This window comes from Mastigoproctus giganteus, chromosome 6, assembly GCF_048544385.1.
Source record: "Mastigoproctus giganteus isolate SK-2022 chromosome 6, ASM4854438v1, whole genome shotgun sequence".
Classification (NCBI taxonomy): domain Eukaryota; kingdom Metazoa; phylum Arthropoda; class Arachnida; order Uropygi; family Thelyphonidae; genus Mastigoproctus; species Mastigoproctus giganteus.
Genome location: NC_143580.1, coordinates 21126338 through 21152591, shown reverse-complemented (window position 1 = coordinate 21152591; position 26254 = coordinate 21126338). Strand labels below are relative to the sequence as shown.

The 26254-nt window shown below is 37.4% G+C and overlaps 1 protein-coding gene across 5 annotated transcripts in view; it reads left to right on the top strand.

Moving 5' to 3' along the window:
* Window positions 1-26254, top strand: part of LOC150084061 (protein deacetylase HDAC6-like) — a 463437-nt gene that overhangs the window by 159856 nt on the left and 277327 nt on the right. For all 5 annotated transcript variants that reach the window (XM_090375877.1, XM_090375876.1, XM_090375878.1 and 2 more), the window contains 2 exons: window positions 7275-7401; window positions 19069-19134. In XM_090375877.1, coding sequence (XP_090232003.1) covers window positions 7275-7401; window positions 19069-19134 — 193 coding nt within the window. The remainder of the gene's footprint in view (window positions 1-7274; window positions 7402-19068; window positions 19135-26254) is intronic.

Genomic DNA, 26254 nt, shown 5'->3' with positions numbered 1-26254 from the left:
GGACACCTGGTACCTCCATCACGATAATGCTCACCGCGCCAAAGCCTGCACCGAATATTTGACCACGACAGGACTGAAACTTCTCGAGCACCCTCCCTACAGTTCAGACCTAGCTCCCTGCGACTTTGCACTGTTCCCGCATGTGAAAATGAAGCTAAAAGGGAGGCGGTTTTCCAGTGATGAGGACCTTCTACGGGCTTGGGACAACGAGTGTGCTTTACTCCCTAGTGAAACTTGGCAGAACTGGTTTAAAGATTGGTTTCGGAGGATGGAGAGGTGTATTGAATGTAGAGGAAATTACTTTGAAAAAATTAAATAAACAAAGCTGTATTGCAAAACTTTCCTAGTACCCTTTGTATATACAAATATTGCAACTGTTTTTCTCTGCAAAGGTGTACATCCATGAAAAGTAGTGATTTATCCACCTATATTTTTATTCTTTGGACATGGCAAACAACTATATATATATATATATATATATATATATATATATACACACACACACACATTGTGCTGCCACTTTATTAGGTACACCCACCTAGTAGTGTTTTGAGCCTCCTTTAGCCTTCAAAACAGCCTGAATTCGTCTAGGCATGGATTGTACAAGATGCTGAAAACGTTGTGCAAAAATGGAGTACCATACAGACATGAGTGTATCACGCAGTTCCTTGGGATTCGGCAGAGGTGCAGGCCTGCAGCGAACAGCCCTTTCCAGCTCATCCCAAAGATGTTCAATAGGATTGAGATCCGTGGACTGAGCGGGCCACTGCAACAAAGAAAAGTAATTGTTGTGTTCCTAGAACCATTCCATAGTGATTTGGGCTTTGTGCACTGGTGCATTATCCTGCTGGAAGTAACCATCTGACTGAGGATAAACTGTCAACATGAACTGATGCACTTGGTCAGCAACAATGTTTAGGTACGATGTGGCATTCAGATATGAATCTATGGGTATCAATGGACCCAATGAGTGCCAAGAAAACATTCCCCACACCATAATTCTGCTCCCATCATCTTGCATAGTAGTCGTCAGACATGATGGGTCCATGGATTCTTGTTGTTTTTGCCAAATTCTGAGCCTTCCATCAACGTGATGCACCAGGAACTTCGACTCATCAGACCAAGCAACTGTTTTCCAATCCTCGATAGTCCAGTGCTGGTGTTGCTGTGCCCACAGGAGGTGTGCTCTCTTGTTCTTCATTGATAACAAAGGTACACGATGTGGCCGTCGGCTGTTGTAGCCCATTCACGACAAAGTGTGACTAGTGGTCTGTTAACGATATTTTGTTCTGCACACCAAGGTTGTATTCTGACATGATGTGCGACATTGTGGCTCGTCTGTTTTCTTGACCAATTCTAGCCATCCTCCTCTGACTTCTCTCATCAGCAAGTGATTTTCTTCCAGAGGAGTGCCGTTGAGAGGGTTTTCTGTTCATTGCACCATTCTCAATACACCCTTGAAACCGTGGTGTGTGAAAAGTTCAGGAGAACTGCCGTTTCAGAGATGCTTTGTCCAGCACGTCTTGCACCTACTACCATGCCACGTTCGAGTCCGTTAGATCACTCCTGTCCCCATTCTTGCTACGGTTTGTACACTTAACTGATACTAGAAAGGTTGTTCTGCTGCATTTATATCCATAACTGTGGTCATGTGACTTGCAACGTTGTGGGACAAACCATTTGTGTGCACAGCAGGGGCGTATCTAATAAAGTGGCAGCACGGTGTATATATATTTATATAAGAGACTGAAACCCACCTTGCCTATACTCCCTAGATGATATATAGTTTGGTTACTGTACATAAACAACAACCTGGAGGTTTTCAACACCTTTATAAAGTAGAGAGAACATCTAGTTCATCTTAAAAAAGAAGCAAATTACTCCCAAATAGTCACTACATGTGTGTGGAGGAAGCTGTCAGATATGGATAGACTACTTGAATTTATGCCCCTAGATTTCAAATGAGGAGGCATAAATTCAAGTTGAGGAAGGATGGTTGCAGGATAGATGTTGGAAATTTGCCTTCAGCCAGTGGGTGATTGGTTGTTGGAACAGGCTTCCAGCACGGCGCCTCCGTAGCCAGGTGGGAAGGAGCAGCAGTGCGTAGCACACGCTTCTTGATTAGATCGGGGTTTGAGCCCGTCGCCACCAAATACGGAGGATGCAGAAAGGTCAGGGAATGACCACCGCATATCCCGGAGCAATATGGCCTTAGTTGCTAATGCTCCTAAAAACCAAATAACAAACAGGCTTCCATGTGTTGTGGAAGTGGATAGGTTGAATAAATTCAAGGAAGAACTAGACAAATTCTTGGAGGATATGGATAGGTGAACTGTAGGTTTTTTTTTTTTTTTTGCTGATGCTATATAAGCTTGCTTTCTTGCATCATTTGCCATTATTACTACTACTACTAATTCACTTCCAAAAGCAATATGATGTTCATTACTTTTGAAACTGCCCTTGTACCCTTGATGATTTGTAAATAACAGTTATTAAATATTGAAATAGTGTCACTTTCTCTAGTTCTTTCATGTTGCACTTAATACTTATAGAAATGATAAATTTTCTTTGAATAGGATATATGTAACACTATTTAGAATTTTGAACCTCCCTGAAATTTAAGTACAATCAGATCAACATTGTTAATATGAGAATTATGTTAATGAACAATTAGTAAATTAATAAGAGGAGTTTACCTCAATATAGTACGTGGAACACTTCCGTATGATACCCTCCAGAAATTAAAACGGAAAAAACGAAAAAATCGACAACTTACCGGTACATTAAAGTAAAATATAAATAATTAAAGTAAAATATAAATAATTAAATAATCAATTTAACACAATTCAAAATCAATTCAAAACAATTAAAATTCAAATTAACGCAATTAAAAGAATCTAACGAAAATATTCAAAACGATTTTCCTTCCTGAAGCTGACAATGCTTTTCGACCGACTGTCGTGATCACAGGAATGAAAATTACCGAATCCCGCTAAACCTGCAACTTAAATAGTGATTATGTGTCTTCGCGCATGCAGGTCCACGCATCGGAGATCAAATATGGCCGCCGAACATTAACAGAATTCTCGTGTAATTTAATTTCAACGGTTTCTGCAATTAATAGTCGCGTATAATTACGTTGAACGTTAAGTATTTTGGCCTCGTTAAATAAAAAAGTATGTTTTTCGTTAATGGCATGAAAGGCTAATTCTGACGCTGCTGAACGAGAAGCACGAACTGAGGCTTCGTGTTGATTTACACGGATATTAAGAGAAAACCGCGTCGAACCCTGATAAGACGAGTCGCAATCACCACAAGAAATGTTGTATACTAGATCATTAATTTGTGTTGCGAACGCCGAAAGAACCGAGCGATTGTTCAGTATAGTGTGTAACTTCCGTATAGGCCTAGCTATAATTTTAAATTCGGTATCTTTAAAGAATCTGTTAAGCTGTTTGTGCCACTGTTCAACATATGGGACAGAAATAAAGTATTTTTTGATATTACTATTGTTGATTGGTGCAGTATTTTGTATCTTATCCTTAGCTTGTACCCTAATTCGATTTATTGTGTTAATGGGATAACCCCTGTTCAAGAATCTGCTAGTTAATATTTGTATTTCTGAGTCTAAAGCAGAATCCGTCGTTGAATATTTATAGGCATTTAGAAATTGATTAAAGATAATCGATCTTTTGTAGGTGAACGGGTGGTAGCTATTATAATGTAGAAGCATACCGGTGTTTGTGGGTTTTCGATAGATGCTAAATTGTATTTTGTTCGAGTCCCGGGTAAGCGTGAAATTTAGAAAGTTTAATGACTTAGTATCCGTATCTTCCCTTTCCAATGTAAATTTGAGTCTAGAATGAATATTATTGAACGAATGTAAAATGTCTTGGATTGTACTACTATCGGTAATAACTAGAACATCGTCTAAATACCTCCCATAGTATGTGATACGGGGACGAAAAGGTGTCAAATGTATCTGCTCAATCGTTGAGAGATAGATCTCTGACATTAAGCCACTCAGGCTCAAACCCATTGGTAATCCAAAAATTTGTTTGTACACCTTGTCTCGAAAGGTGATGTAGTTAGCCTCAACTAATAGTTTAATTAAGTGAAAAATCTCCTTTATAGGCAGTTTCGTATAATTAATCGGTGTCGAGTTTTTATTTAACATTTGAATTTAAATCAAAATTTCAGGCATAAAACAACTATCACTGGCGACATCACGTAATATTGTTAAGCTTGCCTTAAAATCTCGATATTCGGATAAACAAAAATACCTTTCCCAGGTTAGGAAGCTTCGCGATAAATTAAAAAATTATCTACATCTGAACGATTGGTCTGTATTGAAGACCTCCATAGATTCACGACGGGAAGCACAAGCCTCAGAAATAAAAAACAGACACGTTAATAAGTTGCAAACATTATCGAATAGTTCAAGACACGTTCATGCGAATTCTAACACATTGTCGCGAGCTTGCGACCAAGTTCACACGAGTTGGGTGACATCCCCCCCACAGACACATAACGCACTACCACAGAATATGTCGGCTAGTTCACGAACACCCCCTCACCCAGTATCCAATGAACCGACATATCAACAGGTTACAAATCTTTCCTCGTGTACACTATCGCAGGACCAGATTTCACTTTTATCCAAAGGATTAAATTATAATTTACCACCTCGAAAGCTGCCAAAAAAACAATGCGTAATTGATATTGAATTTGGACTTCGTAGTGTTCCACAAAAAGATGTATTTATTCAACAAGTTAACCAAGTAGTGAATAACATAAAAGAAACGCGACTTCCTAAATTGAATACACATGACAGTTCAGCTTTACGAGAACTTCGAGAAAATAAGGACATTATTATACAGAGGGCAGATAAAGGAGATACAGTGGTAATACTAGATAAACATGATTATATTAATAAGTTAGATTCAGTTGTATCTGATACCTCCACTTATTGTGAAGTGGACCCAACTCTGTTTACCAATTTGGTAAATCAATACAATAAAACGTTAACCACATATCGTAAAAACGACTACATTACTATGGTTCAGTTGAAGGAATTGAAGTCCAGAACATACAATATTCCTGCACTTTTTGGTCAGGTAAAATTACACAAGCCTGGATTTCCGATTCGACCTATTGTTTCCTACAGGAACTCGGCATTTTCAGCCTTAGCCACACATGTATATAACATTATAAAACCTTTTAGACAGGTTATACAATTTGGGATTAAGAATTACGATACATTATTTAATAATCTTAAAGGCTGTAGACTCGGCGACAATGACAATTTATTCTCATTAGATGTTACCTCATTATATACGAATGTAAACGTTGAATACACATTAGATATTATTTGGGATATGTTAAATAAAAACTCGACACCGATTAATTATACGAAACTGCCTATAAAGGAGATTTTTCACTTAATTAAACTATTAGTTGAGGCTAACTACATCACCTTTCGAGACAAGGTGTACAAACAAATTTTTGGATTACCAATGGGTTTGAGCCTGAGTGGCTTAATGTCAGAGATCTATCTCTCAACGATTGAGCAGATACATTTGACACCTTTTCGTCCCCGTATCACATACTATGGGAGGTATTTAGACGATGTTCTAGTTATTACCGATAGTAGTACAATCCAAGACATTTTACATTCGTTCAATAATATTCATTCTAGACTCAAATTTACATTGGAAAGGGAAGATACGGATACTAAGTCATTAAACTTTCTAAATTTCACGCTTACCCGGGACTCGAACAAAATACAATTTAGCATCTATCGAAAACCCACAAACACCGGTATGCTTCTACATTATAATAGCTACCACCCGTTCACCTACAAAAGATCGATTATCTTTAATCAATTTCTAAATGCCTATAAATATTCAACGACGGATTCTGCTTTAGACTCAGAAATACAAATATTAACTAGCAGATTCTTGAACAGGGGTTATCCCATTAACACAATAAATCGAATTAGGGTACAAGCTAAGGATAAGATACAAAATACTGCACCAATCAACAATAGTAATATCAAAAAATACTTTATTTCTGTCCCATATGTTGAACAGTGGCACAAACAGCTTAACAGATTCTTTAAAGATACCGAATTTAAAATTATAGCTAGGCCTATACGGAAGTTACACACTATACTGAACAATCGCTCGGTTCTTTCGGCGTTCGCAACACAAATTAATGATCTAGTATACAACATTTCTTGTGGTGATTGCGACTCGTCTTATCAGGGTTCGACGCGGTTTTCTCTTAATATCCGTGTAAATCAACACGAAGCCTCAGTTCGTGCTTCTCGTTCAGCAGCGTCAGAATTAGCCTTTCATGCCATTAACGAAAAACATACTTTTTTATTTAACGAGGCCAAAATACTTAACGTTCAACGTAATTATACGCGACTATTAATTGCAGAAACCGTTGAAATTAAATTACACGAGAATTCTGTTAATGTTCGGCGGCCATATTTGATCTCCGATGCGTGGACCTGCATGCGCGAAGACACATAATCACTATTTAAGTTGCAGGTTTAGCGGGATTCGGTAATTTTCATTCCTGTGATCACGACAGTCGGTCGAAAAGCATTGTCAGCTTCAGGAAGGAAAATCGTTTTGAATATTTTCGTTAGATTCTTTTAATTGCGTTAATTTGAATTTTAATTGTTTTGAATTGTGTTAAATTGATTATTTAATTATTTATATTTTACTTTAATTATTTATATTTTACTTTAATGTACCGGTAAGTTGTCGATTTTTTCGTTTTTTCCGTTTTAATTTCTGGAGGGTATCATACGGAAGTGTTCCACGTACTATATTGAGGTAAACTCCTCTTATTAATTTACTAATATTGTTATCAATGTAGAACATTGAGTATTTCAGCTCTGATTCATACTATCTAGTTAATGAACAATATTTCATTTTGAATTTTGAGTGAATCGGTTTTAATGAATGAATAATACATAGTGTAGGCAAACAGCTTTATATTATTTTACTACTTTTTTCAAGAATTTCAGATGTAGTTCTAAATTTACTAGGTTATCCTGATTTATCTTAAAACACTACTAGAATCCCAGATTTTTTAAAATAAAATGTCAGTTGGTTTATCACTTTTATTATTTTTATCCCCCCCCCACATACCCTATGAAAAGTTGTATATTTCAAATATAATGAAATATAATTCAATTAAATTTCGTAATTAGTATTGCATTTTTCTCAATTTTTAATGTTATGTGTATATTTTACTAGGGTTTTATATTTTTCTATACATCGGTATGAACATGGAGACTTTTGGCCTGAACTCCGTGAATCAAATTATGATTATGTTGGAGAAGGAAAAGGCACTGGTTATAACATTAATGTACCTTTAAATGAGGTATGGAATACATAGTTAAAAGAATTTTTATCTGGACTTATAGCTATATAATTGCCTCTTAAAGTTCATTCTATTACATTATATTAATATTTTAACTCATGCTGTTCAGATAGTAAGATTTGTAAAATTAGATATATAATGCCTCAAAATCAGCTGGATTACCAATGGTAATTAGTTAATGTTTAAATTAGAGTGCATAATACTTAATGTCACACATTTTCTGTGAAAAAATTAATTTTAACTAGGTTGTTCATTTTCTGTATTATTTTTATGAAAAAAAAGTAAGTTGTATGATACAGTTGATATATATATTGTCATTCATCATCATTGAAATTCAACATCACATGTGTGATGTTGAATTTCATGTTTTAATTGTGGTACAAAATTTAGATTTCATATTAAATTTGGATTTATCAAGTTAGGGAGTATTACATTACATTTCGAGACTTTTATTTTCTCCTCCCCCTTGATGACCCCAAACATAACAGGTTATCGTTTACCTAAGATAGTAGATACTTGTTGATTTTGGACTTGATTCTGTAGTTACATTTGCTTGGTATATAAATAAGATGGCTGATTGTTCCAAAGGACAGAATTTGAGAGGATAAATGATGAAAAGTTTGTTCAGTGAGTTTGGAGTTAAACTGTGAATGGATGTTGACTATTAAATGAACATGTTTTGACTGGTTTGGAAGAATGGTGGAAGTATGTCCCTGGAAATATCTATAGAAAAGGCATGCAGCAGAAACTGAACCTCTGTGTGATAAGTAGTGGAAGGATGGATCATTAATTAAACTGACCACCCTGTTTTTGGATAGACTCTAAAAAAAGAGTTTAAAAGAGAGAGATTTCTACAGATTAGGAGCTGTTTAAGAGGGAAAGACTTTTTTTTCTTCTTTCTAAACAGTTTCTGACCCTCACTTTTATCCTACCTTATCCAGGAAGGGATACGACAGGATAAAAGTAAGAGTTATCTCCAGTAAAGATGTGATCTTGCCTGGAAATCAGAGTGTTGTTGAAGATGAACATGGAAACATCTGATTTTTTTTTTTTTTTTTTGAGAGGTAAGCATTTTAGAAGGATTGAAGTTAACTAGGGTTTCTTTCGCCCACTGAAAATTATGGAGTGATCATCGGCATTTAAACAGAGGTGGATATTCAAGAGGTTGTATCTGTTTCAGCAGAGGGTTTATCAAACTAGAAGGTAGAATGTAGGTTACTGTCATTAGGAGAACTGTGGATAGGACTTCAAGCCAATGGGAGGTCATTAATATACAAGAGGTTAATAGTTAAAAAAAATAGACCCTTTAGAGAATTCCAGGCATCTGTTGAGAAGTTAATACAGTGAGCAGTGAAAGAGGAAACTGGCTTTCCATTTGGAAAAGTCAAAAGGCAGACCATAAGATGGAAATTTGCTTAGAACTTAAGCCAAACATAAGCCCATAGAATGCAACTTCTTGAGTTTTTCCAAACTTTTCTGTGTAGTCTAATAAAAAATAAGTAATAAAGACCAAGATATCACTAGTGGACTGACAGAACCTATGTTGGCAGTTATTAACAAAGTTAAATTTTATGGAACATTTTTGGATAGTTTGAGTTGACATTTGATAGATTTCTCCATTGTTTTGGAATTAGAAAGTGCAAAAAGAGAAACAAAAAAGAATTAACAGGTTTTAAGGATAACTGGAGAAATTCCATCAGAACTTTGTGGTATCAAGATTATTCAGAATTCTTCTAACCTCTTTCTGCCAGTAGGTGGGGACCATTGAATGGAATGAACTTGGTATGATAAGAATGTATTTACCTACATCATCATCAGTGCAAGAGTTAAGAGCAGGAGTAAGATGCTAATCAGTTGTCTTTATCTTCAGACAAAGATGCAATAGAAATGTCATGATACAACAGAGGTGGAAATATGCATGGACAGAAATTGCATCCAATAGTTTTGGCAAGAAACTAGAAATTGCAACTATTATTTGGATAAAGGGAAGTTAGAAAAACAACAAGTGTGCCAGTGCATTGTCATGATGCAAGTACCAATTCCCCAAAGCTTTTCCACTTTTCCAGCCTTTTTTTTTTTATTTTCTCCATGCACCATCGCACAATTACTGTAGAACTGTTTGTAGTATCCTTGGCTCACTTTGTGACATGTATGATACTTTGTACACACTGAAAGGATAGAATTCATGGGATACCTGGGCAATGTGACTCTGTCACCCCTCTCACTAGTGGATGAACCCACCACTTGGCAAGTATATAGGTACACTGCATTCACGTAGATGGTAATTCGATGTCAGTATGGATAAACGTTGTGAGTTAACCTAATTTGAAAGAGGGATGATAGTGGGTGCCAGACACATTGGTCACTCTATCGCTGAGGTGGTACAGAAATTGCGCTATCCCCGTTTGAAAGTATCTAGAGTGTATTGGATTCTCCAATGCATCATGGCCTAAAAAAATGTGCGATTTGTGAAGTGTTTGCAGATCTTTCTGGAACAGGACATAATCCAGCCAATTAGGATGCCTCTGTGTGCTAGATGCAGAGAGTGTCAAGAAATTAGACACTTGCCCTCCTTCTATTAGAATGAGCAATGGCCTGGAGGGCAGGGTGCTGGGAGTTTCAGGAATTGGTGGGAGTCATCATGGAACAAATAAATACATGGGCTGTATTAAGGTAACTAAGATTATGAACAGGTGCATGTATACAGCAAACCCCCGCTATTCGCGGGGGTTACGTTCCTGAGAAATGCCGCGAATACCGAAAACGCGAATACTGAGTTATAGCTCCCATAGTAATAAAGGGGTTCTGTTCCAAAGTATGAAATATATAAGAAAAACTAGTCTAAAATTTTGTCTATGTATGTATTATATGTACCATCATAATATGACTATGTACATAGACAGCACATAGTGAAATGCAAGCATATGGCATCGAAATGAAAATAAGAAACAATTTAATATTAAATGTAATATTTATTAGAAATTTCAAACAAATCTTTGAAACCAGCGTCTTTGCTAGCTAAAAAACTTATCCCACCAGTGCTATCACCAGTTTCGCTAAAGTGTTGATAAAGGAGTTTTGCCTTTTCACGAATGATGAGTGAACTTAATGGAATTTTATTTTGAGTTCGGTCTTCTATCCACAGATTTTAAGCCTTTTCCATTTTTTCTAATATAACATCACGAGTTACAAAACAAATTTTTGAACCAATTAGCGCGTTTTCACGGACACTACGGCGGATTTTTTCTTCCGATTTCTTGATTGATCGTACCGTTGACTCATTGATTTTATAATGTTTTGCCACTGAGGAGACACTTTCACCATTAGAAATTTTATTCACTAATGTTATCACCTTCTTTGATCTTTTCACATTTCCCTTGTTATTCGTAGCCATATTTTTGTATGGGTTAGAAAGAACTTTGCCACAATAAAGTCACTTTCTTCCATTAACATACTCAAAAAACTCTGTTTTACACTGCAAAATGGTAGATTTATCACTTTTGTAAGCTTATAAATTTATAAATTGATGAATTTATTCAGTTTATAAGCATATAAATTAAAAGCAAATGACGAAACCTTCCATGACAAGCGCATAACACATACTAAACAAAGATTAGCGAGAAACATCCACGCTCGCGATTTTGTCACCCCTCTCCCCCCACCTACTGAACGCTGTTTTGACTGCGAAAGGTAATTTTAGCCACGTCCATGTTTTTTATGGCGGAAAATGTTCACGGCACTTTAAATTCACATTTTTTTTAGGTTTCATTTTATATTAAATCAGCGACCGCGAATATGCGAAACCGCGAATACAGATACCGCGAATAGCGGGGGTTTACTGTACTTGCATGTACACCAATGCTAGGAGTATAGGAAATAAATTTGATGAATTTGAAGAGCTGGTCAAGACACCAAAGGCGGATATTGTTGGGATATCAGAGCCTGCTTATATCCGTGTGGTGTCACACAGATATAAGCAGTGCAGAATAGGAATTTGGGGGTGCAATGTGTATAGAAAGGATAGACAGTATAGGAAGGGAGGAGGGTTATGTTTGTTTGTTAAGAACACAAAATCTTCCAAAGTGCATTCAGTTGACGTAGATGGACAGTGCAATGTTGAGTCAGTTTGGTGTAACATAAGCACTGGGAAAGCAAAAATGAGGGTAGACGTATGTTATAGACCTAATGACTATTATGAGTACAATGAACAGTTGTATAAAAAAATAGTGGGTCAGTAAATCAGAATCTCTTATAATGGGGGGATTTTAACTTCCCCGATATTTGACTGGAACTTGTGGGTTGGTCACTCACACATTAGCAAGACTTGTGTGGATTTATTGGATGATTGTTTTCTATAGCAACATGTTCGAGAGGTGACCAGAGAGAGTTGCATTAAGAATTTGGAGATAAAGGAACCACTGGGTGGCAGTGATCACAGTGTACTGATGTGGGATTTATTTTAGAATATTACTACCATCAGGCGTAAAGGGTTTTTGCTTTCAGAAAGGTGACTGCAGGTCTCAGACAGTTTTAAAATTCTATATAGTGGGATCAACAGATGATGTTACCAACAGCAAATTGTACGTGGGAAGCATTCAAGGAATTAATCGTGGAAGCTACTAGGCTTTTCATACCAGTTAAGAAATACTTTTCAAGGTTTAGGCCTAAATAGATGTCATTTGAACTAATGAGACTCGTGGCAGAGAAGAAAAATGCATGGGATGCATATATAATTTATCGGGCTATAGAGAAGTCCATGGTAGATATAAGCTAGTCTGTAATCAAGTCACAAAGGAGGTTAGGTAAGCAAAGGCAGATTATGAGAAATCTTTGGCAATGGATGCTAAGAAAAACAGCAAGGACTTTAATTATATAAACTCTAGAAGGAAGGGGATAAATCAGATTGATCCCCTTGATATGGATGGTTCGACTGTTGATGATCCTGGTCAGATAGCTAACAAACTGAATGAGTTTTTGCATCTACATTCACACATGAGGAGTTATTAAGAGAGGAAAATGCCAGAAGTTTATAAAACTGTAACAGGCTACTTAATGACTTTATAATAACTGAGAGCAAAGTGGAGGAGAAATTGTTGAAGTTAAACATAAGAACGGCACCTGGGGTGGATGGAATCTATCCAGTTATATGAAAGGAGGCAGCAAAGGAAGTTAGCAAGCCCTTAGCCATAATTATGAGAGCATATTTGGACTCAGGGGAAGTCCCCACGGACTGGAGATCTGCAAATGTATCTCCAATTCACAAAGGGGAGATCTAAGAGTGACACAGGTAATTACTGACCAGTTAGTTTAACTTCTGTTCCAGGGAAAATAATGGTGTCACTGGTTAAAGAAGCATTGTAGGATCATCTAGACAAGACTGCAGTAATAATTCAGACACAGCATGGGTTTGTTAAGGTAAAGTCTTGTCTGATAAATTTTATTGGATACTATTATGTGGTTACAAAGGAACTAGATGCAAAAAATGATTTTGATATTATATACTTGGACTTCAGGAAAGCTTTTGACACTGTTGCGCATGGAAGAGTACTGTACAAATTGGAGCAGTATGGTATTAAGGGCAAGTTGCTACAATGGATAAAAGGGTGGTTGTGTGGGAGAAGACAGGGAGTGGTAATTAATGGATGCTGCTCTTCGTGGACTAATGTTATTAGTGGAGCTCCTCATGTTTCTGTGTTGGGCCCACTGTTGTTTTGTATATTTATCAATGATATTGATGAAGATATATCCGGCTTAATATCCAAGTTTGCAGATGATACTAAGGTTAGCTGAGTTGTTAATGACAGTAATGGCAGAGTACTACTGCAGCTGGATGTAGAAAAGTTGAGCAGTGGGGAGTGATTCCGTTGGATTGGAAAAGTGCCAATGTATCCCCAATGCATAAGGGTGGTTCTAAAGTGAAGTGGGAAATTACTGGCCGATTAGTCTAACTCCAGTAGTAGGGAAAATCATGGAGACAATTATCAGAGTTGGAATTCAAGATCATTTAGATAGAAATGGAATTTTGAAGGATATTCAGCATGGTTTTTTAAGGGGAAAATCATGTTTAACTAATCTGGTTAGCTATTTTGACAGGGTCACTCAAGAGCTGGACTTTGGGGATAATTTTGACATTGTTTATTTGGATTTCAGCAAAGCATTTGACTCTGTCCACATGAGCGGTTACTTTATAAACCGGAACAGGTTGAAATCACAGGGAAAGTCCTTAAATGGATAGCTGGATGGCTTCAGGGTAGGAGGCAGATCGTTGTGATAAATGGTTATTTCTCAGATTGGGTTGATGTAAGAAGTGTGGTTCCCCGAGGATCAGTATTAGGACCACTGTTGTTTTTGATTTTCATAAATGGCATTGATGAAGGGATAGAGGGCGTGATGTCTAAATTTGCAGATGATGTAAAGATTGGTAGAGTAATTAATGATCGCTGCCAAGCAGAGCTTCTTCAGAATGACCTAGATAGACTTCAGGGATGGTCAGAAAAATGGCAGCTATGCTTTAATCCAGCAAAATGTAAGGTATTGCACCTGGGGAACAGTAACCTCAAAATAACTTATACACTTGGTGGAGTTGAACTAAAGCTGGTAGTAAAGGGACTGGGTGTTACAATATGGTCAGACCTTAAGTTCTATGAACATTGTAGACAGGTTGCAAGGACGGCCAGTGGTGTCCTATCAATTATGTATCGAACAATTGCTAGTAGAGATAAGGACGTCATAATACCATTGTATAAGGCTTCTGTTAGACCACACTTGGAATTACTGTGTTCAGGTATGGAGACTTCACCTAAAGAAAGACATTGTGCTGCTTGAAAGGGTCCAGAGATGGGTAACTCGCTTGGTGAGATTGGCAAAAGGGCGTCCATGAGGAAAGACGTCGAATATGTGGGTTGCAAAGCTTGGAAACTAGGCATTTTAGAGGAGACTTGATTGAGGTGTTTAAGGCTCTGAGAGGCATAAACAAAATGAATGAGGACAAAATTTTCACAGTTATAAATGATTCTAGAACTAGAGGCCATAATTTCAAGTTACAGTGGGAGATGTTTAGACTGGATTGCAGGAAGTTTTATTTTAGCCAGCAAGTTATAAATTACTGGAATAAGTTACCTACATGGGTGGTAGAGGCTGACAGTTTGGGGAAATTCAAAGGTCAGCTGGAAAATGCTTAGATTGTCCATTTCCTTTTCTCTTATTTATTAATTATTATTTTATTCTTATTATTTTTTTATTTTTTGTTATTTTATTATTATTGTTAATTATTTTTTTATTATTATTTATTATTTTTTTTATTTTTTTGGCTGGTGCAGCTTAAGCCATAGGCTTCCTTGCACCATGTGGCCATTACTAATACTAATATATTATTTAATTCTGTCCCTGCAAATAAAGAATGTTATTTGTTGAAGCTAATTTTGTCCCCAGGTTTGAATGGAGAAAAATGGCAACCTTATACTAAACCTATTGCAATATTCACTGCATCTGCTGGCCGAAAAAACAGATATGTAACCCAAATATTCCAAGTGTCTTCACTTACATATATTAGCCAAGCCATATATTTTTACTATATTAAATATTAGAAATTCATTATTGCAATTTCAGTAATGGAAATAGTCACTTCTTCCAGGAATAAATAATGATAACATCCTTTGTTTTTGATTGGTTGGTTCAATTTTTCTCAATTATGCAGCATTATCCCGCAAATTTTGTGCTGGCTACTACAGGTGCTGAGGGAGTCACTAATATACCTGTTATTTTGCAACATATCACTGGCTATGTTGTCAACTTGAGGCAGTATTAAGTGGTTCAGAAAACTGTTAGTTCTGGGGGAATACACAGTTAATAATTTAATGACAGCCATAAGAAGAAGTAGAATTGACTCTTGCATTGCTTCTATTTTGATATCCAGTAGTCTGAAAAGCAGAAGTCCCATGTGGACCCCACCTGCTGGGTGTGGTCCACATGGGACTGCAATTACATAGGCTATGTAAGAGTTGCTAAAACACAAACATTCACAAATTTTTTTTCTTATCTGCTAATGCTAGGGTTGTAGCAATAAATTTTACAAATTGGTTAAGGCATCAAATACTGACATATAACAGAAACGTGGTATTGCTCTATTGGAAATGCAGAATTCAAATATGATAATGCACACAGAAAGAACACGCATGACAGAAAGGGATGGAGGGGGAGAATGCTTTTGGTTAAGAAGCATATACTCTGAAAGAGTACAGCCAGTAGTCGCTGGTTGCCATTATAATAGTGAGTTACTCTGGTGTGATATAAACAATGGGAAAACAAAAATGAGAGTTGGAATCTGCTATGGGCCAAATGACTTTAATGGGTATAACAAACGCCTGTACATTGATTTGAGCATCAAATTAGAATACCTTAACATGGAGTATTTTAACTTTCCAGTTATATATTGGAAGTTATGAGTTGGCAGCTCACTCAGAAGCAAAATATTTCTCTATTTGCTGGTGACTGCTTTCTACACCAGAATGTTATCAACAAGGGAATGCAGGATTCTTGTTATGGTTATCAGTAGTGATTCATCATCTATTAAGAATCTGAAGTAAAAGAAATAACTACTCTCATAGGTAAAGGGAAGGGATTTTGTGTTTAAAATGTGATTATAATGAGCTCGGACATTTTATAAACTCTTCAGATACCAACTGATATTAAAAAATGTAGATACTAAGGAAGGTGTCAGAAAGAGAATCATAGAGGTCACTAAGCATTTATACCAGTTGAGAAATATTGTTCAGGATTTTGACCAAAATAGATTGTCAAAGAAGTGATGGGTTTAGCGACAGAGAAGAAAAATGCATGGGATGATTATAACTTGTCAGAGAATGGTGTTCTACAATAAGTAAAAGGGGAGTTATGCAGGCCAGGGAAGATTATGAGAAGTCTTTGGCTAAGAATGTGAAGCAAAGCAGGGAGTAATTCTTTGCACTATAAGGAAAGGGATGAATCACATTGGTTTGCTGGATGCGAATGTTATAACTGCAGGTAATCCTATACAGATTGCTAATAAACCAAATAAATATTTTGCCTTGACATCACATATGAAGTTTTTACAGATGGAGTTAGCAGAAATATGTCTTATACCATCTGGGAGTTGAATGATTTATAATTACAGAAAGTAAGGTGGTAGAGAATTGCTGCAGCTAAAAGTGAACAAAGCTCCTGGGGTTGATGAAATCTATCCAATTATATTAAAAGAAGCTGCAAAAGAGGTAGTTAAATCTTTAACGATAATAATGAGAGCATCCTTAATCCAGGAAAAGTACCTGCAGATTGGAAATGTGAAACTGTATCTCCTATTCAAAAGGGTAGTTCAAAGGGTAAAGTGGATAACTGCAAACCTGTAAGTTTAGCCTCTGTGCTATAGAAAATAATAGAATCAGTAGTTAAAGAAGTAATACAAAATAATCTTAATAGCAGTGGAGCCATTTAATCATAGCATGGGTTGGTTAAACGGAGATCATGCCTCACCAATCTGATTTGCTATTATGAGTGTATCACAAGGGAACTGGATGTGAGGAATGATTTTGACATAATCTACTTAGATTTTTTAAGTGGTAGGCAACAAAGAGTGGCCACTACCTTTTGGGGATCAGTGTGATGAGTGACGTATCATAAGAGTCAGTGTTGAATCCCTAACTGATATTGATGTTGGTATTTCAAGCTGATTTCTGAGTTTGCTGATGGTACAGAAGTGGGACAACTGTTAATGACAATAATTGAGGTATGATGCTTCAAGATGATTTAGATAAACTAAGTAGATGACAGGAAAATGTCAGTTGAGGATTAACAGTGATAAATGCAAGATACTGCATTGGGTAGCAGTAATCCTAGAATAGCATTCCACTTTGGTGGTAATAACCACCAAAATAGAATGTTATGAAAAATATCTAGAGGTAATTGTACAGTCCAGCGAAATCATCGGAGCAGTGCAAACAAGCTGATAACAAGCCCTACTAGTTCTGTCAATGGTATACAGGAATTTTTTCCAGAAGCAACAATGAGGTGATTATCCCATTGTATAAGGCAATGGTTAGGTCCACCTGGAATACTACGTACATGTTTGTAAACTTCATTTCAGAAAAGACCTAGATCTGTTGTAAAGAGTGCACAGAAGAGCTACAAGATTAGTTAGAGGCACAAAAGGATATTCTTACCAAAAAAGACTGAGGTTCTGTAAATTGCATTCTCTGGAAACTAGACATCTGCATGGTTGACACTAATGGAAGTGTATAAGGCTTTTAAAAGTGTTAAGTACACTAAATGGTGATAACCTTGGTGCATAAATTTATATTTAGTGAAGGTTAGTTGCAGAATAGTCATGGAAATTTGCATTCAATCAAAGAGTAATTAGGTGTTGGAATAAACTTCCACCTGATGTTGTGGAGGTGGGTGGTTTGAATATGTTTAGAGTTTTGGATAAATTATTGCAAGGAATGGGAAAATTAATTTTTTTTTTTTTGGCTTGCATCATATGAGATTTGCTTCCTTGCATCATATTACCAATGCTAATACTATTTACTTAATACCTAAACTGAAATGCATCACCATTCCCCCCCACCACACCAAATCATTTAATCATTCATATCAGTTTACTAAAAATGAACAGTGTATCAGTTTGCTACAAACAGCCTTGCTGGACTTCGGGTGGCTGAATGCTCTAGTCCTGACATTTATGGAGAGTGGGCTGACCCAATGAGATTGTTTGCCTTAGGGTCTGTGCTTGCTCTTGACATCCCTTATTTCTTGGACATTCATTGCTTGAGTCAGATCATTGATGACTCAAATCAGAGATTCCATTAAATTTCCCACTGGCAACCTCTGTTTCTGTGCTAAATGCTGACTTTTCTCTAATGATTCAACAGAGTCAAATCATCCAAGCAACTCATTTACTTTCAGTACTCCATAGCTGCTGTTTACATATTCCAGAGTCTAAGAATTGACTTAGGCATCAGTGTCATTTGTTAATGTAATGATGGGTTTGTGAAGAACAGCTGTGCTATGGCTTATATATAAAAAATGGAATAAACAGGAAGAGTAATCATATCGCATGTTTATGTATAAAACATATATCCAGTAAATTCTTAAGATGTTATGTGAATAAAATAACTGTTGAAAGATTCTTTTTTAATCCACTGTCTAATAAAGTTTAAGGATTATAAAGTCTCAAGCCACAGAAAAATTCAAACAGTAATGTAGTTGTATATATTCACCATTGTAACATGGCTGCATTTGAAGCAAATCAAAGTTTGTGAATAAGGCATCATTATACAATATCTCATGTTGTGAATCCTTTCTGAGTTGCCTGGCTCTTATACAGAAATTTACTGTTACTTTCAGTTAGTGCCAGCACTCAGGCAGAACTGTTTCAAGGCTACATGGCCTCTCCTTGGTGGGTGAATATATATGATAGCTAACTAGTTTTGACTTATTTGCACAATATAAAAGATACCAAAAGGTGTATAGTATCATAGACTAATAAAGTTTAAGGGCTATAAAGCTCTCAAACTTCGTTTTTCCTTATTGAGAAAATAAATAATAATGATGAATGATAAATAATAATAATAAATGATAATGATATTTGCAAAAATGTAATTTTGATATCTCAGAAAATTAATATTTATATTCCAGACAGGATTGGGAAGTGCTGATTACTTGGCTATATTCCATAATATTCTTCTTCCAGTTGCATATGAAGTAAGTCACTTAAATATTGGTTCAGTTTTTAAAGTTATATGAAATGCTTTTTTCTTTTCGCACAGTATATGAAGTACTACCAGAAATTATGACAATGTATTTAAAAACAAAAATTAGTTTATCTTAACTAATTTTTTTATCATTTCTCCTTCAACTATTATTGGAACTTAATACACCAAGCCCAGCAAATCTATTACCATTGGAATATAATTTACTAAGAATTTACAAGTTAGGTCTTATTTATTTATATTTTATAGCAAATGGATGAAACTCTGCTAGTTATAAGTCTAAAAAGAATTCCAAGTTTGGTATCATCAGAAATTTCCTTATGGTTCTACAATATTTGGAGATTTTTTTTTTTTATTTGAATTTGACATATTTGGATAGCACAGGTGGGATAAAGGAAAAAAGAAAAGAGTTCAGAAGTAGAGAAGGTTAAGTTAATACTTCCATAGCACAGATATTTCCAGAGTCATACTTTGGTAAGCTTTCATCCTAGTCTGAACAGTAAATACAGATTAACATACATTATGTAATGTACATATGTGTATGAGGAAGGGGAGCTAAAAGTTTTTAGCCCAATATGGATTACAAAGATTTTCATGAATGACAATATTGCCAATCTATGCTTGTGACTCTTCTTGTAGGTTCACAGAAAATTTCAGATTTGTAACTGTATTCACCTTAACAGAGTAGTCCAGTTAAGCAAGGAAGGTAAATGAAGATGGTGACTATTGAGAGAATCAAGCATCATGCAGTCATTGAGAACCTTAATTTAAATGGATTGTTGCCAAAAGAAAGGCATTAGTAGAGGCATATTATTGCATCATACTAATGGCATATGATGCCATTAGTAGAGGCATTTGATGCAAGAAAGCAAGCTTATATAGCATCAGCCAAAAAAAAAAAAAAAAAACCCTTTATTTTACCCATCCACTCGCTCCAAATGTTTGTCAAGTTCTGCCTTGAATTTATTTAAGCTATCAACTTCTACAACGACAGATGGAATTTTGTTCCAGCAATCAACCACCCGCTGGCTAAAGGCAAACTTCCGCACATCTATCCTACAACTGTCTTTCCTCAATTTGAATTTATGCCCTCTCAGGCGATTATTTTGAGCAAGAGGAAGAATCCCATCAGCATTGAGCATGCTCAAACCATTCAAGGCTTTATACACCTCAATCAGATCACCTCGCAGGTGCCTAGTCTCCAGACACTGTAATTTGCAAAACTTAGGCCTTTCTTCGTAAGAGCAACCCTTTGTTCCATTCATTAATAGTAGTAGTAGTGGCATGTGATGCAAGAAAGCAAGTGTATGAGCTTATGCAGCATCAGCCAAAAAAAAAAATCACATCATTCCCTCCAAATGCCTGTCCAGTTCCTCCTTAAATTTATTTAACGAATCAACTTCCACAATGACAGATGGAATTTTGTTCCAGCAATTAACCACCCGTTGCCTAAAGGCAAATTTCCGCACATCTATTCTACATCTGTCTTTTCTTAATTTGAATTTATGCCCCCTTAGGTTCTTAATCTGAACAAGTGGAAGGATCCCATCAGAATTCAGCGTGCTCAATCCATTCAAGGCCTTATACATCTCAATCAGATCACTGTGCAGGTGCCTAGTCTTGGCACCTCCATAGCCAGGTGGGAAGGAGCAGCAGTGCGTAGCACATGCTTCTTGATTAGACCGGGGTTCGAGTCCGTCACCACCAGATGCGGAAAGGTCAAGGGAATGACCACCGCATATTCCCAGAGCAATATGGCCTTAGTTGCTAATGCTCCTAAAAACCAAACAACAACAACTGCGTGCCTAATCTCCAGCCACTGCAATTTGCAGAACTTAAGCCTCTCTTGGTAAGAGGATCCCTTCGTTCCACTCACCAATCTTGTTGCCCTTCTCTGTACATGCTCAAGCAAATCTACATCCTTCCTAAAATGAGGCCTCCAGACCTGTACGTATAACTCAAGGCGTGGCCTGACCATTGCCTTATACAGAGGGACAATCACCTCCTTTTCCCTGCTAGCAAAATTCCTATATATCATTGACAAAACCCCATGACCTGCCCTGGCAGCCTGTCTGCATTGCTCAGAAAACTTCCTATCTGATTGCACTATTACTCCCAGGTCTTTTTCATTTTCTACCACCTTAAGTGTAGTACCACACAGTTGGTACGTTTCTCTGGGGTTAATTCTACCCATATGCAGTACTTTACATTTGTCAAGGTTAAACTTCAGTTGCCACGTCTCAGCCCATCTGCTCAAATTATCTAGATCCTGTTGCAGTAGCACACTGCCATTATTGTCATTAACAACCCTGCCAACCTTTGTGTCATCTGCAAACTTGGACACTAAGCCTGATATACCTTCATCAATATCATTGATAAATATACAAAACAACAAAGGACCCAACACCGAACCCTGTGGGACTACACTAATAACATTAGTCCATGAAGAGCAGCATCCATTAATTATCAATACTAATCTTGTTGCTCTTCTCTGTACTCGTTCCAAGAGCTCTACATCCTTCTTAAAATGAGGCCTCCAGAGAAATGGTGTATTCCCGATACTCTCTTGATACTGTTGAAAGGGGATAGTGCAATTTCTGTACCACCTGTGTGATAAAGTGATCCAGCACCCCATCGGGCACCCACTATCATCCCTCTTTCAAGAGTAGGTTAACTCATGATATTTATCCATACTGACATCAAATTACCATCTACGTGAATGCAGTGTACCTATATGCCTGCCAAATGGTGGGTTTGTACACTAGCGAGAGGAGTGATAGCGTTGAATTGCCCAGGAACCAGGTATTCCATGAATTGTATCCTTTCAGTGTACCTTGTATAAATATAAAAAACTACTTTTTTTGAAAACAAGAGCTAATCTGCCATTTTAAGCACTATTTCTGTGTTGAGCACCCTAAAATCTATAAAGTAAACTTACTTTCATGTAAGTTTTAACAAATTCTGGGTCATAACAAGATATTTCACTGGCAGAGGTGAAAGTGATTCTTGCACTGCTTCTATTGGAATGAGCAGAAGCCTGGAAAACAAGATGCAGGATATTTCAGACTGCTGGGAGTCATTGCAGTACAAGTAAACACATGGGTTGTGTTAGGGTAGCTAAGAATAGGAACAGGTGCATGTATACTTGCGTGTACACCAATGCTAGGAGTCTGGTAAATAAATTTGATGAATTTGAGGTATTGCTCAAAGCATCAAGGCGGATATTGTTGGGATATCAGAGATGGTGTCACACAGATATAAGGAATGCAGAACTGGAATTTGGGGAGTACAGTGTGTTCAGAAAATATAGACAGGATAGGAAGGGAGGAGGGGTTATGCTATTAGTTAAGAAACACATAAAATCCAAGGAAGTGAAGCCAGTCGACATCGCTGGACATTGCAGTGTCGAGTCAGTTTGGTGTGACGTAAACATTGGGAGATGAAAATTGAGAGTAGGAGTGTGCTATAGGTCTAATGACTCTGAGTATAATAAGAAACTGTACAGGGAAATCAAGTGGGCCAGTAAATCAGAGAGTCTTATAATGGGGGATTTTAATTTCCCAGATAGTGACCGGAATTTGTGGGTTGGTCACTCACACATACTAGCAAGGCTTTTGTGGATTTATTGGATATTGTTTTGTATATCAGCATGTTCGGGAGGCAACTAGAGGGAGTAATAATCTTGATTTGATTATCAGTAGTGATTCTTCATGCATTAAGAATCTGTAGATAAAGGAACCACTAGGTGGCAGTGATCACAGTGTGCTGAAGTGGGATTTACTCAAAGAGGTAACTACCATTAGAGGTAAAAGGAAGGGTTATTGCTTTCGTAAAGGCGACTACGATGGTCTGAGACAGTATTTAAATTCTATACAGTGGGACCAACTGATGGTGTTACCAACAGCAAATCCAAAATGGGAAGCAATCAAAGAACATATATTGGAGGCTACTAGGCTTTACATACCGGCCCCGGGTGCCAAGCGATTGCGACTGAGCGATTTCACTGTGCTTTCACTGCTATTCTCAAAAGGTGAATTTTAGTTCTCTTTTATGTTCTTCTCCTTAATAAATCCTTTTATTTAATAGCAGCTCTTTTTTTGAAAAGTACTGATCGAGAGCAAGAAAGGAAAGTAACCTTTCTTTTTTTCATATTTAATAGACTAACTCCTACTAACTTCGCCTGGTCACACCAGGCACTGCTCCTGCCTCCCCGTGGCGGGGCCGGTAACCTTGGCAGAAAAGTCCATCTGCCAGGGCTAAGAGGAGCCAACATGGAAAAAAATATGTTTCCATCCATAGAGTCGACAAGCTATCGGCCAGATACCGGACATTAACATGATTCATCAAAAGCAAAGAGGTTGAAAATCAATCTCTCGGTGACAGACTTACCAGCATTTTTAATAATGCACTCACTATCAGAACAGCCTCTCAGTAAGCTATCCCCTTTTCTAATCCAAAAAAATCTGGAAAGTATTGCAGGGTCTCCCAAGACTGTTAAGAGACTGCAATCAGGGGACTTACTTGTTGAAACTCTAAACCACAGGCATTCTGAAAAACTACTAAAAATTACAAATTTTGCTGGTATTCCAGTTAACGTAACTCCACATGCAATCCTAAATACATCAAAGGGTGTAATATCTAGTTGGGACCTGATGAATGTGACGGAGGAAGAAATTAAGGAAGAGCTTCATGAACAAAATGTAATCGCTGTAAAAAGAATTATGGTGAAAAGAGACAATATACTCATACTTACCAGAAATATCATTCTCACATTTAACAGTCCAAATCTGCCCTCATCAGTAAAAGCAGGATATCTTCTTTGCCACACTCGTCCTTTCATACCCAATCCATTGAGATGTTACAAATGCCAAAAGTATGGCCACTCTCAAACGACATGCAGAAGCAACCCAGTTTGTCCCAACTGTGGATCTTCCGATCACATTCAAAGTGATTGTTCGGTGAAAGAAATGATCTGTCCCAACTGCAAAGGCAACCATCCGGCCTATTCTGAGACATGTGAGAGATGGAAAACAGAGAAAAAAATTGTGAAATATAAAGTTGAAAATAAAGTTAGTTATCAGGAAGCAAGAAAATTAATTGCACCCAATACACATAACCGTACCTATGCCAGTATCGCAAAAAAATATCAGACAATAGCCACGCAAACTGAAGTTACCATTCCACATAACATCAATCTCCGACTGGGCTTGAGCTGTCCTCTCTCAGCACGAGTCCAATACCGTGAAGCACTCAGACCAAGCAAGTAATACGCCTCTTAAGATTCCAGTAAAATCTCCTCCTCCACCAGTGATTGCTACTATTTCAAATAATCCTAGTTCATCTTCAAAAAAGATTATTCAGGACACATCAATGCATCCAGAGTATTCATCCAAACAGGAAGATCCGATTCTGGAAATATTTGTAGAAGAAGAAGATATGGACACAGGTCGCCCTACATTTCCAAAAAGAGACAAATCAAAGCCAGAACGCCATAAGACAGCCACGTCAGGTACAGCTTCTTCTTCTAAATTCAAATAATGCCTAACATCTTGCAATGGAATTGCAGAGGTTTTCGCGGCAACATTGACGACGTTCATTACTTAATTAACCGCCACTCTCCAGTTGGTTTCTGCCTGCAAGAAACCTATTTAACTCTGCAAATTTCCATTTCCATAAAAAACTACTCAATCTATCGATTAGATCGGAATACATCCAATTCTGCTCGTGGTGGTGTAGCTATTTTAATTAACACAAGGATTCCAGCTAGGCAAATTACTCTCCAAACCCAAATCGAAGCTGTCGCTGTGCGTCTGATTACTCAGACTGCTTTAACTCTAGTCTCAGTTTATCTCCCACCAAATCATTCTTACTCTTATAATGATCTTAAGGAACTTTTATTACAGCTACCCTCCCCTATCTGTCTGTTAGGGGATTTCAATGGCCACCACCCTTTATGGGGATCATCTAAATTAGACAGACGCGGCCGACTGATCGAAACTTTACTGGAAAAACAAAACCTCACTCTTCTTAACAGTGGTTCGCACACCCATATACAGTTACCTAATGGACAGACTTCTGCCATTGACCTATCGATTTGCTCCCCGATACTGTTTTCAATCATGCAATGGTCCGCTCTGGATAATCCCACGGGCAGTGATCATTTTCCAATTGTTTGTAATCTGATGAATACACAACCACCATTAGATGAACCCTGCAGAAAATGGAAATTCTCTAAAGCTAATTGGGACAAATTTCAGTCAGCAATCACACTGGACAAAAAAATTATACAACTGCATCCCAGACGATACAAAGGTAGGCAGGGTTGTCAAGGACACTGCTGACACTATGCTGGTGCAACAGGATCTGGAAAGGTTGAACAGATGGGCTGAGAGGTGGCAAATGAAGTTTAACATTGACAAATGTAAAGTACTACACATGGGAAACAGCAACCCCAGAGCAACGTATCAACTCTGTAGTACTACACTGACAGTGGTAGAGAATGAAAGGGACCTGGGGGTGGTTGTGCAGGCAGATATGAAGTTCTCTGAGCAGTGCAGACGGGCTGCAAGAGTAGCTCATGGTGTATTGTCAGTGATATATATAGGAATTTTTCTAGCAGGGATAAGGAGGTGATTATTCCATTGTATAAGGCAATGGTCAGGCCACACCTAGAGTACTGTATACAGGTCTGGAGGCCTCATTTCAAGAAGTATGTAGAGCTGCTGGAACGAGTACAGAGAAGGGCAACAAGATTAGTGAATGGAACAAAGGGGTGCTCTTACGAAGAAAGGCTTAAGTTTTGCAAATTACAGTGTCTGGAGACTAGGCACCAGCGAGGTGATCTGATAGAGGTGTATAAAGCCTTGAATGGTTTGAGCATGCTCAATGCTGATGGGATTCTTCCTCTCGCTCAGAATAATCACCTGAGAGGGCATAAATTCAAATTGAGGAAAGACAGATGTAGGATAGATGTGCGGAAATTTGCCTTTAGCCAGCGGGTGGTTGGTTGGTGGAACAGACTTCCATCCCTGGTCGTGGAAGTTGATAGCCTAAACAAGTTTAAGGCTCAGCTGGACAGGTATTTCGAGCGAACAGAGGGGTGAAGTGGAAGT